The following is an 18,659-nucleotide window of genomic DNA, read 5'->3' on the forward strand; positions in this document are numbered from 1 at the left end:
TCAATCCGTGGATGTATATGTTTGTGAACTACAAGTGTGCTAGTTGCTGTCTATATTCTACATTGGTCATCACACTTCAATTTCAGATTATTTATAAATGATCTTCATTAAGTTTTAGTGTCAATGCCCCTTATAACAAACTGAATTAGGAACAGCAAGCTAAGCACTTGTAAGACAAGTGTTTGGCGAAATTGTAAAGGGGGTTAAGACTGAAAATTCATATCAGAATAGACTAGGGACATTACAACAGAGATCTTCTTATGCTATATTCCATCCATTTTCCTTTGAAATCTACAAGTGAAAACTACCAAATACAGAAAACTAAATATATGTTTGTAGAAGAAACTGAACTCTTTCGATAAGATAGCTCCCATTAATTTTTCACATACCCACAAATAGACACAGAAAAAACAATAATGAGTTTACCTGCTCGCCTTCGTCGTCGCAGTAGCCCACAAGTGAAACTAGGTTTAGATGGTGCACTCTGGATAACAATTCTATTTCTGTGGAGAATTCTTTCTCTCCTTGCAAGGACCCCTCCTGTGCACGCTTTATAGCTACAATCGTACCATCAGCAAAAATGCCCTTGTAAACCTTACCATAGCCACCTTGCCCAATTTGCATGGAGGTGCTGAAGTCATTTGTCGCTAATGCCATCTCATCAAAATTAAAATCTCTGACGTCTGATACTTTAACTCGCTTTCTTGCTTCTATAGTAACAAATAATCATACTTGAGATTTTCATCAAAGAAAGAAGATAATTTTGGTTATAATCAAATCTGCATGTTTTATGATGATAGGATATTCGTTCTAGATAGAAAATTTCAGTTTGGCAATATGAACGAATCTAACATAAGAATATAAAAAAGCATCAATTTTTTTGAGACAATATGTAGCGGGTATTGCAAGAAATAGATAGCAGCGCTTACAAGAAATAGATGCAACTGAGCTACTGAAAGGCAGAACTTAATTGTTAGGAGCCTGTACTGACTAATATTTTATAGGCTAGAACATAGACCTAAATTAGCTAAAAAAATATAATTCCACGCTTGCACCCCAAGAGCTAATGCAACATCTGTATAGTTGCCTTTATCCATGTGCCTCCAAACATGTGGGCATGAATGTGTATGCTTATGAATTAGAGATAGAATGAGGAGTGTGGAGAACAGTGATCTTACCTAGCAGTTTTTTTCTGGAAGCAGTATTATTGTGCTTCATACGCTTCTTCAAAACAATAACTACAACAATTGAAGAAATAACAGCTGTGACCAAAATGACACCAACCAAAACTCCTGCTAGAGCACCTTTGCTTAGGCCAGATCCTCCATCAGATTCAGGATTCACTGTACCACCAACAATGCATTATGGCAACATATAAATAAATCTCATTGTAGTATATTTTACATGAAAAACAAAAGAGTAGTTATGCCCAGATATGGAAGCAAAACAAAAGTATATATGACTGAAAAAGTAAATATATTTATCCAATATTTTGGGGAACTTGCTGGTTTCTAAAATCAGAAAAATACAATGAAGCTGTAATAAGAAAAAAGGCATTATTGTTTCCCCTTTTGAACAACTCAACCAGATCATGAAAGATATTTTACAAGAAACAGATTTCATTTTCATTTAAGAAAAGTTCAGTATCTGCATCCTATCGTTACCTTTTTGTATCACATGAATGTACATTGTTTTATATCTTTGTTACTGGTCCAGCCCCCTGAGAGCCAGAGTCCTGATCTGGTCTAGCTTGGGTTCAAGGACTGGATTTGGTCCCCTTGTGGCTTTGGGCAGGGTCCCGTTCAAACCTTGCGGATCCATCCTAGGCGAATTTGGCAGGTACCCATGCCAATTTGCCAATTTCAAACATTTCTAATTTTTTTTGACCTTTTTTCCCTTAGAAAATGCAATTTGCCCCCCAAACCCTAAAATGTGGTATACAAAACATCCAAAAGGCAAAAGAAAACTCACTTTTCACGTTGTGATTGAAAAATTAAAATATACCTCTCCATTGCTGAACTTATTTTCTTGTTTGCCATTGTATGAATAGAGTTAAATATTGATTGTTGAATATTCCAAGCTGGTTGTTGTGCTATTTCTATTCATTAGCAAGAGTTCGCTTGTTGTCAAGGACATCGTAGAAGAATGTTTCTTCAAAAGAGTTAGGTTTTTTTAAGTTTTCCATTTTTTTTTCCTACGTTTTTGTTACACATGAACTCACTTGTTTTGTTTTGAAGTTTTTGGTTTATTTTCATTCTTCTAGGTATCTATAACACATGCATAATTTTTTAAAATGGATTGACTATTAAGTTGTATTTATATATTTTTATTTTCATTTGTTTCAATTCTTCAAATGTGTTGTTTATTGAACTTGATGTATTAAGTATTGCAATGGCAACCGGTTCTAGTTTTGTGAGCCAACCTTGCTTCAAAAAAGACCCAAACTCTCCCCTTCGGAAATACGTCGAAATGGTACAACAACTTCCAAGTGGTGAGGGTCATGTTTGGATTTGTGGTGAATGTAAATTTGGATATTCGAGCTCATACAATGAAAATCCATTTGTTCAAGATCCTTGCACAAGGCATCAAATTCTGTCCAGGCAAAGATGGTAATGGCAACAAATCTTGGCATATATTCAAGAGCAATAAAAAGCAGATCAAGCAACAAGTCATAAATCAAATCATCCTTTGTTAAAGAAATGATCTTGAGGGATGAAGCCCCCTTACTAACTCATTTTCAAACTATAGAGAGCCATCCATTTTTGTTAACACCTATGGCCTCTACACATAAGAGATCAAAGGGACCGTTGGAAACGAAATCTCATAATGAGTCTTGATAGACTAACAATCAACACATAGTGAGATGTATCAATGTGAATGGATTGGCATTCTTTATGTTCACTCACTATATTGGCAACAAATCGTAAGCGATTAATGTGGCTCTAAAAGAGTATAAGGGCCCTAGTTTTTAGAAGGTGCATAGCATCTTATTGGAAAAACAGGTGAAATTTGTGGAGGATTCCTTGAAGCCCATAAGGGCTTTGTGAAGCGAAATAGGGATGCCCATCATTTTTGATGGATGGAAAAATGTGAAAAATCAGCCATTGATCAATGTTCTTGCAATGTCCCCTAAAGGGGCAATGTTTTTGACAGTAATGGATTTTGAAGGGGAGGTGAAGAATGGTGCATTTATTGCTACCATTCTTTGTCAAGCCATTGAGAAAGTGGGCCCTCGAAATGTTGTGGAAGTTATAACAAACAATGCCAAAAATTAAGAGTGGCTGGGTTATTGGTTGACAAGTGTTATTCACACATTTTTTTGGACACCTTGTGTTGTCCACTCCCTCAACCTTATGATACCAAAAATTTGCACCAAAAGTGATTGATCAACTAGGTGTATGCTGAGGCAAAACAGATTGAAATGTTCGTCATTAATCACCATATGTCACAAGGCATATTTAGAACATTCTCAAAATTGGAGCTGTTGAAGGTAAGCTAAAATTTAAATAATAAATATGTTTCATTTTAGTAAAATTTTTAATTTTTTTAAAATAACTTTTCTTAAAATTTTGATATTCAAATAGAGTGTTGAGACCCATTTTGCCTCTAGCACAATTGTGTTGAGATGACTTGTGAAGATTCATGAGGTACTTTTGAACATGGTCATTAGCCCAAATTGACCCATATGGAGGCAATCTAGCACTACAAGGATAGCAAAGGTTAAGCAAATGATCCTAGATGACATTTGGTGGGATCATGTTGAGTATTTTGGATTAGGTATATGTTGGCATTGAACCAATGATTGAAAAGATGGAAGTCACCATAAATGCAAAAGAGCAAGATCCTAAAGAAAAATTCTTCAAACAACTACACGAAATCTTTTAAGAGAGATGGAACAAAATGACCACTCCGCTATATCTTCTTGCCTTTGCATTAAGTCTCAAATATTATAGTGCTGAGCTCCTTTATGTGACAACAAGAGTTGCCAATATAAAGATGTTTAAGTCATTCAAGGGTACAAGGCAATACTTCACGGACTCTTCATTGATTGTGACATATGGAATGCAATGACGGTTGACTTCATGGATTTTGTAGTCTTGATGCTCTTGGGGACAAGTATATGGCCGATGCTCATAGTTGGTGATACTTCCATGGCGAACCATTCACACACCTACAACCTCTTCGGATCAAAATTTTATCACAAGTTTTATAAAAAATTCTTTTACCTTTAAAGTTATTTATATTTTTTATTTTTTATTTTTAATTTAAATTTTATAATTTAATCTCTTAACTTTCTAATTTTTCTTAATAGGTTGCTAGTTCATTTGCATCTGAAAGGAATCAAAGCACATTCTCCTTCATCCACTTCGTAAAGTACAATCGACTAAACTCAAAAAAGGTAGAGGACTTGATGTATGTGCTTTCAAATTTGCAGCTCTTTACACAAACAAAGTGGCTACAAATAAGGGGACACGGGGAAGTGGCATATCAAGCCAAAGCATATTGGCTTGGATGCTTCCACTTCACTTTTTGCTGCACTTAATGTTGACGGTGACTATGAGCCAACTAGGGAGCATGGGAGTGCTTGTGCCAATGCCACTATTTGTGGTTCTTCTAATTTACTACTACTTACATCATCTAATATAGATAGTGATAATATTATTTTTGAATACCTGTACAGTTTTTCATCAATGATGGCTGATTGTTGACAAAAGGCATTATTATTTTGAACTTTAATATATTTCATGACATTCGAGTTTGAGTAATATTTGACTAATAATATGGTGATTTTATTTATTATATAATATAAGATGCTATGTGGTGTATTTTAAACTTAATTATTGTTGCAAATATGCATGTATTTCTGATTTTTATATGTTTTTGTATGAAAAAACCCAAACCTAAGATTTTTTGACAGAACCCACAAATCAAACCCTCAAATCTGAACCTGAACCAATACTAGGACTGGTAACTTAGTTTCATACAGTAAACTAACATAAAAGGCATTAGGTATAGTTAATGCTAGAAAACATACATTTGCACATCCAAATAGTTGTTATATGAATGTTCTCTTTTATTGTTTATAGCTTGTCCTTTAGGGGTAAAGGGTACTGAGAAACTACAAAGTTAGACTATTAGTGTGAAATGGGTATTTTAACTAGCATGTTCATCAACTAGGTCCTAATCGCACATGTTACATAAGTTTGCTTAGGGAACACACAAAATTCTTCCCACTTATCACTCTTCTACCTTAAGTGGATAAGTTATCACTTTATGTCTCAGGTCATAAGATTAAGACACATTATGATCTTATGCAATCCTATGTTCATCTTGGACTATATAACCAAGGAGTCCACTTTGTACTCAAATTTATTCCATTATAATCTATCATTTGCATCCTTGATAGAATAGAATTATTCTCTCATAGCTGATCTCTCATGCTTTCATGAAGTGCCTAGATCTTGTGTGGCTGTAATCTCTAGCCAATCTTGCATGATATATAGCATTCTATACCACCTCTTACATGGTATCAAATCTTGTGGGATTGCTTCTTGTTAGTCTTATTTGAGAGATTAGGTTGCAAATTTTGTTGGATTTGGAAAAGTCGAGTATGCTCTTCTCTTGCATCAAATGGTGACCTAGAGAATTAGAAAAAAATGAGAGAAATAATAGATTTAGGGGTTTTGTCTTTGTGGATTTGTATTGCAAGTCAAAATTGGAGCTTGTTGGTGCAAGTTTGAGCTCACCATTGTGTTCAAAGGGTCAAGAAAGTCCATTTTGCCTTCTTTCCATTCAAATCGGACACCAAAGGCCGGATCTATGAGGGTTTAAAGATGGGAGGTGGTTGCTAGATCCAGGAGGTAGAAGCCATTATGGAATACTTTGGGTCATAACTGACTCATTCATCATGCTCATAAGGCTTGAGGATCCCAAAATCAATTGTCAATTCATTGATTTGGAGAAAATTTTCCCCTCCCTTGTTGCCATTAATGTTGTACAACACGGTTGCCCTATGCAATTGTAGTTGGAGGTCACCAAAAAAAAATTGGAGTAATTTTTAATTTTTCAATTTTTTTAAATTAAAAAAAAAAAATTTTTGCACAAGAAATGCAGCAAGGTACCGACCTATACACGTGTCATGTGGTGCATCAAGATTCGTTTGTAGATACAAGTTTCCATTCCACACCAGTCAACCAATTCAAGAATATTTCAACAGAATATTCTAGTGCCAAGAAGATTCTAGGAATATTTCACTAGGTGGTGTGTAATGTCCCCTTTTTGAAATATGATTTATTAATAATAATAATAAATAATTAAAATAGAAAATAAAATTTAATATGATTAAAATTTAGTTAAGTTTAAATTGTTTAATGAATGGTCAAAAGGCATGAAATGAAAAGTTGTGACTCCCTCAAACATGAGATATAAAAGGGAGACTCAAATATGTTTAATATTAGTTAAGGAGCAAAAAGGAAAATTTATGTAGACACCACCCTTGAAAAGAAGGTGAATGTCTAAGGAGACACAGCTCTTCAGCAACAAGAGAAGCATATTTAAGGAGGGATGTGATTGAAGGAAAAGGAGTGGGAAGATAAATTAGTAATTTGGATCTGAAATAGTAAAAGGCATCCAATCAGAATAGAACATCTTCAGCAAATAATAAAAGAGGACATCAATCTAGACTGGGAAAAAGGTCATATCAAGCAACAAGTGCGAATTAAGATCAGACTCATAACAGAGCAGTCCTAGATTTATGATATTGAACTGATAAAGGCTTTGCTGATAATTTCTGTGAAGCAATCAGTCTCTAAGAAGTTTATCAACAGATAAAAAGATTGTAGTAGCCAATAAAGGAATACACATTCCAAACTGGCCTAAGATCATCAACTCCAAATAAGTTCAGCAATCAGTGAAAGAAGACAACGTTTAGATCAGATAAGCAGCAGATACATTATTGAAAATCAGATTCTAATCCGATTCAGATCTGTTATATCCAACATCTAGACAAATTTTAAGTTAAGTCCTAATAGGGGACATTACAAGTGGTATCAGAGCATGTTCCTGCCAGCCTGAGGGAAATAATTGATGTAGTTAAGCCAATGAGCTTTAAGAGCTATATAGAGGGAAGAAAGAGAACCATAGTAGTCCAAGCCAGGAACAAATGGAACATGAGTTCAGAGCCTTTATGGAGCAAACTGCCCAAACCCTGCAAAACATAACAGCAACTATAGGTAATCATATAGCAGACCCTAGAAATGAGAGGGAAAATATGCCAAATCAGTCAATGAATTATGATAGAACCACTCAAGAGTCAACCCCAAGAACAAATGAACCAATTTTCTTATTTAGGGAGGAATCATCAAGGGGAAGTGAAGAAACAAATATTCCCAGCACAAGGGAACTTGCTGCAGAATATGCAAAACTAGATCCTGAAATAAAAAGGAGTATCCCCTTTTTTGAGTTTTGTGAAGCTGATGCAAGGAGGAACCATAGGAAAAGAAGGGCGCCACCCAACCTAGAAATACAACACAAAGTGGCAAAAATGAGCATCCCCAACTTTGATGGATCCGGGAAGCTCACAGTACATTCATGGATTCAAAACTTGGAAACATACCTCACCCTTTGTCCTATGACAGAGAAAGATGCCATTACATTTGCCATACTACACCTAGAAGGAATGGCACATGATTGGTGGCATCATGGCCTAATTACTCAAGACCACAAAAGTATAAGGACCTATAATATCTTCAAGAAGAGACTCATTGAGAGATCTGACCAGACTCACCTCCAAAAACATTTTAAAGAGCTAACAATAATAACGCAAAGCGGAACTCTTGAAGACTACATCACATAATTCCAAAGTTTAGCTGTTATGGTCCCTAGAATATCTGAAGAACAACTTACTTATTCATAGAGGGCCTTTCGGACTCACTCCATGGGTTGGTAAGTGCATTTGACCCAACCACCCTTCATGAAGCAATCTTAAAAGCTACTAGACTTAATGCCAAATCAAAGGACAATTATCATATAAAAAATCAACTCTATCCCCGTCAATCTTACAATGAGAGAAAGGAGCTCATGAACAAAGGTCTATGTTTCCATTGTAAGGAAAAATGGGAATATGGACACAATTGTAATTGAGAAAAATTTAAAAGACGTCGAGAAAACCCAAAAGAAAAAGGTTTGTGCTTCAAATGCAAGAAAGAATGGAGGCCCAAACACATGTGAAAGCCAATTATGTAATATAGAGGCAATGTTCGATGATGAAACAAAAGTAAATCCAAGTAAGAAAACAAGGCACAATGAAGAAAATCTTAAGAGCATCCAAGCAAAGACAAACAAATGGAGCTTTATGGAGGAGCCAATCTAGTAATTAGGGCGCCCTTAATCCTCAAGGTCTATGGGATATATTAAGAAAATGTTTGAAGCATATTGGAGAAATTTTACGGCAAATCAATGAGCATACAAGAGCAAAAGGATTGGGGTTAGGCCCACTTTTTGACTCAAGATGAATTAGGAGTAGAAGGATTGGGGTTAGGCCCACTTTTTTGACTCGAGATGAATTAAGGAGTAGAAGGATTGGAGTTAGGCCCATTTTTTGACTCAAGATGAATTAGGAGCAGAAGGATTGGGGTTAGGCCCACTTTCTGACTCAAGATGAATTAGGAACAAAAGGATTGGGGTTAGGCTCACTTTTTACTCAAAATGGATTAGGAGTAGAAGGATTGGGGTTAGGCCCACTTTTTAGCTCAAAATGGATTAGGAGCAGAAGGATTGGGGTTAAGCCCACTTTCTAGCTCGAATGGAAAGATGAATTAGACCCATTGAAGGAATCTAACATGTGTATTTGTTTGTATACTCCGTGTCTGCATATATTCATGCATATACTTTGTGTATTTGTGTATACTTTGTGTCTTCGAATATCCATGTGTATACTCCGTGTTTGGCATATCTACTACATGAATATTTATGATTATTGAATTCTATCATCATGAATTCTATTTTTTGTTGGCCTAGAACATGAGACTAACAAGGGTAAACCAAAAGAGATGAGTTTATTTAGGAAAGACCATTGCAATTAAGGTCTTAGATGTGTGTCATGCTTCTAATCCTTATCTCGATATATGATAAGTCCTTTTGTTTACACAAAGATCAAAGTAGCTCTACGAAAGGGCAGATTAAAAACTAGATTCCAAGATCATCCCACTATTGCTTGAGGACAAGCAATTTTGGGAAGGGCAGACTGTAATGTCCCCTTGTTGAAATATGATTTATTATTAATAATAATAATGATGATAATAATAATAATAATAAATAATTTTATTTTTTTTCCAAAAAGGTGGCAGTGCCACTTAATATATTTTATTTATATATTTCTTTACAAAAGCTGATTCAAAGAGCTCCTGGAGAAAAGAACTAGAAAGAAAAACTCTGATCCTTGCTCAATAATACATAGAAAGGTTGTGAAACTTAAATCCCTAATATGCCAAAAAGGTACAATATATCTCATAATGTCCAGAATGCCACAAATCATCCCCAAGTATCGAATGCTTCCTGGAGTATGTTGAACAAGATGAAGTCCGAACCAAAACATCACCAAAGCTATACACATTTACATAGCAGTCCACAGTCTGCCTCACTTATGCATTTATTCAACTTGAAGTCCAACATGCTTCATAGATGCCCAAATCGACATCCATTCACATCATTTAGATACAGCAAAACCATGGAACCCTTCAATTATAACACCTCACATACCAACTTTTTATCATTATGAAAAAGACAACTGCATAGCCATGTGCAATATCATCCTGTACCCATGTCCTCCAAAATTATTTTTCTAAGAATTGGAAAAGAATCGAGATCACAATTCGGACCCATCATATTAATTTCCACCTTGGAACTTCCCATATTTGCCAAATGATCTACAACCCGGTTCCCTTCTCTATACACATGTGAAATAGTAAAGTTTACAAATGTATCAATAAGTGCCCATGCTTGTTCAAGCAAATATCTTATCTGCCAATTGTCAATATTTCTCTTTATGCAAGCGTTGATAATAATAGCTGAGTCGCCTTCGATGTGAATATAAGAGATGTTCAATTTTTTAACTAGTAGAATGTCTTCAAGCAAAGCATATGCCTTTGCGAAGTTGTTAGTAACCGGTGGAATGGAAACAAATTTCAAAGCAAAAACACACCCTGTATAGTCCCTTATGCATACTCCTACTCCTGCATCACCCGGGTTCCCTTTAGAGGAGCCATCAAAATTCAATTTGAAATGCGTCGAATCCGGAGGACACCATTTCACTTTATTTCTATCAATTTTACTAATTCTCACTCTCGGAAAGCAAGGTGATATAGGAATAGAAATGCCCTTCCAGCAATTAATAACTTGACCATCCCAAGAATTAAATTCCCTACTTGGATTGAATTGATTTGAAACATGAGCATTAACCAGTTCTGATACTGATTTTTCAATGTAATTGAAAACATCAGAAAGAGGAGATGTCTGCTTTCTAAAAATATGCTTATTTCTTTCCCACCAAAGTGACCATACTACTATGGATGGGATCACTTTCCAAATGCATGCAAAAAGAGAGGATGAGTGTAAGACTGGCCAGGACTGGAACAAATCCCATACATTATTTGGAAGAGGGATGCTAAAGGAAAGTTTATCAAGCACAAACATCCAACAATAATGAGCAAAATCACATTGGAGGAGGAGATGATCTAACGTTTCATTATGCTCACCACAAAGTACACAGGCAAATGGAGGTGCAATATTCAATTTATCAAGTCTCTCACTGGTAAGTATTCTCTTGTGTAGAGCAAGCCAAGCAAACATCCCTGCCTTGGGAAGAATACTGTTGTTCCAACAGAAGTTATAAGCTCTTTGTGAATAGGATTGAATAGACATTTGATGAATTGCCTTATACCCTTCCTTGATAGAGTACTTTCCGTTCTTCACAGGGCACCATATCAATTTGTCCAAACCATTAGAGATAAAAATAATGTGGTTCTTGAGAATCAAAGAAAATTTTACCTTTTGATCCGAGGAGATTGGGAGTGAAGCTGGATTCTTCCAAATGACACGATTTGAAGGCTTCTCAAGATCATCTATATAATCATAAAGGTAAGATCCCCATTGAGTAATAAATATAGGGATCACATCTACTATAGATTCCTCAAGATAAAAGGGGGGAGACCACTCCATGAATCATGCCAAAAGTTGACATCTTTGCCATTATGTACTTGCCAAGATAAATATCTAGTAATCACATTCCTAGAAGCCATCATGAAGTTCCAAACTGCAAACCCTGATGGAGGATCCAGGATAGTAAAAATACGTGATGGGGTAGGAGTATCTAAATACTTTTCTTGCATAATTTGACACCACAAAGCATGTGGTTTTACATAAATATTCGAAACCAACTTTCCCCCAAAGGCCTTATTCCTTTTTGAAAGATCGTGTAGACCAACCCCGCCTGTGGATTTACTTGGAGTTATTTTGTTGAGAGACACAAGCAAGATCTTTTTATCTTCTGAAAGATTACCTTTCCAAATAAAATTTCGAATAATTTTCTCAATATGGGAAACAATAGATTTCGGGGCTTGAAGGACTGAAATGTAGTAGTTCGGGATTGTAGCCAAAACAGTTTTGACAAGAAGGATTCTGCCCGACAGAGATAACCATCTAGCTTTCCACACAAAAATTCTTCTTTTTAATCTGTCAATCACAGAATTCCAAAAAGAAGGTTTCCCTGCTACCATAAAGAAAGGGATGCCCAAGTATGAAGATGGAAGAGAATCCACTGGAAAGCCCAATGTCTGGATAATGCTGTTAGACACCATTTCAGAAGTATTAAATATGAATAATTTAGATTTTTGAGCACTAATTTTCTGCCCAGATCCGGAAGTGTATATGTCCAACATTTTCTTAATATGCCTTGCTTCTTGAATATTGGAACAACCAAATAAAAGTGTATCATCTGCAAATAAAGTGTGGGTGATGGGAATTGAAGTATTAGGGATGCATACCCCCTTCCAAAGACCCAAAGTCAGCTGCTTATTGACCAATCTGCTAAAAGCTTCTGCCATGATAATGAAGAGAAAAGGTGATAGTGGGTCACCTTGTCGAACTCCTTGAGTGGCTCGAAAAAAACCAGAAGGATTACCATTAATAATAACTGAGAAATGTGCAACAAAGAGACAATTTTTGATCCATTTGCACCACTTATCCGAAAAGCCAAACTTTTTAAGAATTCTCAAAAGAAAAGACCAACATACTTTATCATGTGCTTTCAACATGTCTAATTTCGCTATGAAAGCAGGGGACTGTGAAGAGTTAATTGAGTGCAAATCTTCATGGGCCACAAGCGCACCTTCCGATGTTTCCCTAGCAGGAACAAAACCTCCTTGTTGAGGAGATATTACTTTAGGTATCAAGGATTTTAACCGGAGATAAATAGCTTTTGTGAAGATCTTGTAAACTGTATTACACAAGGAGATAGGCCTAAAGTCTACAAAAGATATAAGGTTGTTGGATTTGGGGATAAGAGCAAGATGGGTTAAATTGAAGTTCTTGAGAATAAAAGCTTTTTGTCTTGACTCCTCCAAAGCCATTAAAAGATCAAAACTTAAAACGTCCCAACACTTTTGGAAGAATAGCATGGTGAAACCGTCAGGACTTGGAGACTTGTCAGGAGCCATTGAAACTACCACCTCTTGGAGTTCAACAAGAGAGAAAGGTTGCATCAGATAATCATTATCACGCTGTGAAATCAGACAAGGGATGAAATCTAGCAATACCTCGACACTGGACTCCTCAGGAACAAAAGGAGGAGAAGGAGCAAGAAGATTTTTAAAGAAGAGTTCACCCTCTTCACTAATTTCTTGTTCATTAGTTAATTTTACCCCCGAAGAAGAGGCATTTATAGAAAAAATAGTAGATGCAGCTTGCTTAATCTTTGCAGATGCCTGAAAGAACTTAGTATTTTTATCTCCATCTTTTAGCCATAGCTCCCTTGATTTTTGTCTCCAATACTCCTCTCTAGAGCACAATTCTTCCCGGTAACTTTGTAAATGCTTCTGCCTTGAGAAGGTTTCAGGATTAATCCCATTAGAAAAGATAAGTTTGTCGATGTCCTTTGATTCCTTCTCTACATTTGATTTCTCTACAAAGATGTTTTTGAATACTTCCCTATTCCAAACTTTGATATTTGCTTTTACAAACTGCATTTTCATATGGAGTTGAAACATTTTGTTCCCCTACAGAAGGGGGCACTTACCCACCATTGACAAAGCAGAGCATGAAAGTGTGGGTGTCGAAACCACATTCTTTCAAATTTAAAAGAAGGTCTATGATGAGAAGCTTCATGTTTATCCAAGCATAATGAGATAGGAAAATGGTCAGATCCAGAGAACGATAGAATGTTAGAGCTGAAAGTATATTTCTGAATGATCCGTTCATATGAAGTGAAAAACATGTCCAATCTGCTTGCAATTTGAAGGGAAGTTCTCCGGTTTGTCCATGTAAATTGACCATTAGAAGGTGAAATGTCAGAAAGGGCGTTATCAAACACAAAAGATGTAAAGTCATCAATCACCTTAGAAGCAGTAGGGTTGCCTCCTTGTTTCTCATCTTGAGACAAAATGGCATTAAAATCACCTCCTAAGATGATTTTCTGAACTCCCTGCCGATGGATCTGACAAGATAAAGTATTCCAAATAGCATGTTTCTCATGAGGAGTTGTTGGACCATAAATATTAAAGAGAAGAAAGGATAAATCAAAATTTTCAATAAGAATAAGATGCCAATTTGTCCCTTGGTTCAAGGTTTTTGCTTTGATTGTCCTGGGATTCCACAAGGTCAGAATACCACCGGAAGCCCGTACTGCAGGAACATGTATGAAATCCCATAAAGTCTATTTTTTTAAAATCTTTTGAGAGGCTTCATCAGAAAGCTTTGTTTCTTGTAATAAAATGATGTCTGCTTGGAAGGAATCCAGTTGTTGCTTGATTCGTCCCCTCTTGTCAGAGGCATTCAAACCTCTGACATTCCAAGATATGATCCTCATTGCACCTGATAAGAACAACATGTTCTTCTCAGTCTTGAGTGGGGTGAAAACTTGTCGACAATTGTAGACTAGATACCAGCTGCGATCTCTTCTTGGATTTTAAGAATCTTGGGCTTTCGACCTCTTTTTTTAGATAACAAAGCAGATGAAGAGACTGATTGAGCAAGAGAGAGATGTTGAGAAAAATCGAAGTCAAGCTGTGTGGGAGGTTGAAAGGGCTGATATGAATTATCTTCACCCACAAGGTGATCAGCATGACTAGACTCCAATAGGGGTAAAAAAATGGGTGGTGAAGTATTAAAAGCGAGAGGCATAGCATCAACAGAAGGGACATCCTGAATTTTCGGGAATTCCTCAAGAGCAATTTCATCAATCAAGTTCAATGCAACAGAGACAAGGATATTATGTGCCATTAATTTGATATTTGGAGCATTCAATGAGAATCCAGCAGTGGGAAGATTGCGATCAACCACATGGAAAGGTTGGCAATTAAACATCAAGCTATGAATCAGGTTATCCTTTGCATTCTGTGAAATAGAGATTCCCTGGAATTGAGAATCTGAGGGTCCCACGGAAGTTAAACTTAGAAAAGAAGAAGTGAACTACCTAAAGAGAGAGGAAGCAAATATGTTCTTATACAACCAATCAACCAGGATTGAAGAGTAGTGGATCTTAAAAGATCTTTTCTTGTATCTACCCACAAATTTTTGTAGAGAAAATGAACCAGAGATAACAACTTGATATTGAGGATAATTCTTCCAATTGGAGGGCCTTGTTCTTTTTTCTGTTGGAAGTAAAACGTTTGTCATACAACCCGAAAAGAATTGAGAAGGAATCAGAGAAAGAGGAGGATCTGCCTGAAACTGAACACCCTGAAGAGGCCTTGCAACATTATCAACATTATTCAGAGGTACGGGACTCTCTGATAAGTCAACTACACTTGCTATCCCACTTGGTGTAGAAGAAGGAGATGCAACGGACTGATAAAAGGAGCATTTATGGAAATCAGTCACAAAATCCTTGCAAACCCTAACAGCATCAATACCCGCTCCTTGACACTGCGAATTAAAATGGCCCAATTTATCTATATGGTCATCAACATCTCTGGTACCCTATATGCAAATGTCTTGATTCCATTTCCCTATGGAGGAAGTCATTAAAATAGACTTGGGAAGTGGCTTTGTGAGGTTTAGCAATAGGCATACCCTGATGGTTAAATGGGCAAGTTCATATGGGATAAGGTCATGCTTGATAAAAATACCCATTTGATTAGCCAAAATTTCCACAATATCTGGATCACAATACTCAAGCGGGAGCCCCGAGAGAGTAATCCAAAAAGGCATGAAAAGAGGGGGAACTAAATCCAGACTAAAATTTGGAACCCACGCCAAAGTGATAATACCAACACCCTTAGAAAACCACCCCTTATATCTATGAACACAATTTCTATGTTCTTTGGAATAAAAAATGGCAATAAAAAAGAGAGATTGCTTATCCATAAAAAAAAAATCCTTCAAGCCCAACCAATTCTGTTTAGCCCAAAATGAAAGTTGCATAAAGGAAATAGTAGAATGAAGTTTACCAATGAGGGTTGTGGCACGTAACAGATCTATTTGAGGTTGAATAAGGTGGTCCGGCAAAACAATCTTATACACACCCTCAAATTTGCCTGATTCTCCAGTATTAGTAGCATTCGCGACCTTTGGCGAGACTGGAACCCGGCTACTCTCTTTAGCTGTATCATTTGAAAGTTGCCCATTACCTTCTGCATCCGAATTTTGTGCTAGTGAATCGGGAAGAGATGTGCAAGGGGTTTTCTTTCTCCAGTTCTGTGTAACCTTTTTTGGTTTGAAGGGTGCCCCTTGGCACAAGTTGTTTATTGGAAGATTGTTTGGGGTTGAAAGAAATTTGGGGTTTATCAATTGGGTATTGTTTGACCAGGCCACATATGATGGAAGATTAACAAGATTAGCCTGCGACTCAGATAGAGAACGATGTGACAACGGTGGTGTTCCCTCACAAATGTCAAAGGGGGGCTGTGGTGTTCGTTCTAGTCGGCATTCAAAACGATGTTGCGGAAATCTTCTTTCTCTTCCCTTACCCTGCAACCTGTCTGGAAACCGCTGGACTCCACCAAAAGAACACCTATCCTCTGATATAACGTCGTGTAGTTGCCACGAAGCCCGCTTAACTCCCACAGGTCCAGGCCCTAGCAACCCTAGTTGCATGGCTCGCCGCATCACTCAGGGTTACTCAATGCCTTAAAATTTATCAAAAACTCGAATATGCTTTCATAATCATCTGAAAGCAAAAGCAAAGAGCCAAAACTGTGATTCCGATGGCTGATATTGAGTAAAAACGAGAAATTTTGTTGTTCCCACTGGGCGATCTTTGTTACTTGCCACTGTTTGGCTTGTTATCGCCACCGTTTGGCAGAGGTCGCAAGTCTCACTGCCGCCACCCACCCTGCAAGTCTCGTCGCCTCCCGCTAGATGGTTGCAGAGCAGTTCGCAAGGTAGACAGCCGCTGCTGTCCACCCTGCAACTCCCGCCGCCGACCCCACAGGTCTCGTCGTCTCCCGGCCTCCCGTTTTAGGGTTTAGGGTTGCATCGCGATGGTTGCAGAACGACCACCATTTTACAGTTACCAATAATAATAAATAATTAAAATATAAAATAAAACTTAATATAATTAAAATATAAAATAAAATTTAATATAATTAATATTTAATTAAGTTTAATGAATGGTCAAAAGGCATGAAATGAAAATATGTGACTCCCTCAAACATGAGATATAAAAGGGAGATAAGAGAACTTCATTTGGGATGAAAAAGGGAGGAAGAGACTCAAATATGTTTAATATTAGTTAAGGAGCACAAAAGAAAATTTATGTAGACACCACCCTTGAAAAGAAGGTGAATGTCTAAGGAGACACAACTCTTCAGCAACAAGAGAAGCATATTTAAGGAGGGATGTGATTGAAGGAAAAGGAGTGGGAAGAGAAATTAGTAATTTGGATCTGAAATAGTAAAAGGCATCCAATCAGAATTGAACATCTTCAGCAAATAATAAAAGAGGACAGCAGTCCAGACTGGGAAAAAGGTCATATCAAGCAACAAGTGCGAATTAAGATTAGACTCATAACAGGGCAGTCCTAGATTTGTGATATCGAACTGATAAAGGCTTTGATGATTATTTCTGTGAAGCAATCAGTCTCTGAGAAGAAAATCAACAGATAAAAAGATTGTAGCAGCCGATAAAGGAATACACATTCCAAACTGGCCTAAGATCATCAACTCCAAATAAGTTTAGCAATCAGCGAAAGAAGACAACCTTTAGATTAGATAAGCAGCAGATACATGATTGGAAATCAGATTCTAATCCAATTCAGATCTGTTATATCCAACATCTAGACAAATTTTAAGTTAAGTCCTAATAGGGGACATTACATGGTGCCAATAGAGAATATTCCTATGTAGAGAGTATATTCTGCCTATGTTGACGTTAAGATGACATCAGCCGGGCCTTTTCAATTTTGACCCTCTTTCACCAATAGAGTTCTTGTTTTTGCAGTCCAAATTCAGAGACCCATAACTTAGTCACCTGACATCCTTTTTCAATGCAATTTTTTAATTTGGGGTAGAATTTTGTGCTCTTCATAGTGGTGGAATTGGTTTTTTCTTTTGGTGCCTAATTTTTCCAAAAATTATAGATTCTCATAGGTGTTGCAGAAAAATCCTCATCATGATAACTTTCGAGGCTCTGTTTAGGCTCATACAAATATATTATGGTGGTTGATTGCATTCATTTGCTTGCCATGCAACGGTGAAATCTCAAATTGAACTCTTATGCATCATAGAGAAAATTAGTATGGAAATTATATCTAATGGGAAAGGGTTATCTTGGCTATCTGAAGGAAACAATTTCTCAACCTATTGATCCTAATGCATTAACAAGATGAGAGATTGAATGGGAGAATGGGAGAAAACACTTGGATGCATATTTCATTGGTGTCTTTCGATTTGCAATTTCATATTGAATCATGTAAAACACCTAAGGAGGCATGGGAGACTCTTGAAAAATTGTATGGTAAAATTGATAAGATTAGGGGATATTAGATTGACAATGATTTGATGAATCTTGATCCAAGAGTTTTTTATCACATCCAAGACTACATCTCCAAAATCAAGCAACTAAGAACACAACTAAAGGATTGCAATATTGGAAAAGAGGATTTACAATTGATTCTTAATGTGTTATATAAACTTGGTCTTGAGTATTTAGTGTTTGTTTCTAGCTTTCATACACATCGCCTTTTTGTGTGAGCATCATATGTTGATCCTAAGTTTGATTATCTTGTAAATCTCCTAATCCAAGCGGAAGTTAATTCACATGGGTCTAATCAAGTCTATTAAGTCGCATGCATTTGTGGCAAATGAGCCTAAGGTAAAGAAAGAAACAGGGAATCCTAACAAGAAGCAAAAGAAGAAAAAGAACAAGCTAAACAAAGAATCTGAACCCTCTCCCTCTCAGAGGGAATCATCTAAGAAGGAGAAGCCTAAATGTGCATATTGAAATAA

General features: G+C 36.7%; 1 protein-coding gene across 1 annotated transcript in view; it reads right to left on the reverse strand.

The window, feature by feature from the left end:
• Positions 1 to 18,659, reverse strand: part of LOC131034310 (probable LRR receptor-like serine/threonine-protein kinase At1g06840) — a 147,409-nt gene that overhangs the window by 10,530 nt on the left and 118,220 nt on the right. Inside the window, exons 15-16 of the mRNA XM_057965792.2 lie at positions 1,179 to 1,343; positions 427 to 710 (exon numbers count right to left, since the gene is read on the reverse strand). Coding sequence (XP_057821775.1) covers positions 427 to 710; positions 1,179 to 1,343 — 449 coding nt within the window. The remainder of the gene's footprint in view (positions 1 to 426; positions 711 to 1,178; positions 1,344 to 18,659) is intronic.

This window comes from Cryptomeria japonica, chromosome 5 (genome assembly GCF_030272615.1).
Source record: "Cryptomeria japonica chromosome 5, Sugi_1.0, whole genome shotgun sequence".
Classification (NCBI taxonomy): domain Eukaryota; kingdom Viridiplantae; phylum Streptophyta; class Pinopsida; order Cupressales; family Cupressaceae; genus Cryptomeria; species Cryptomeria japonica.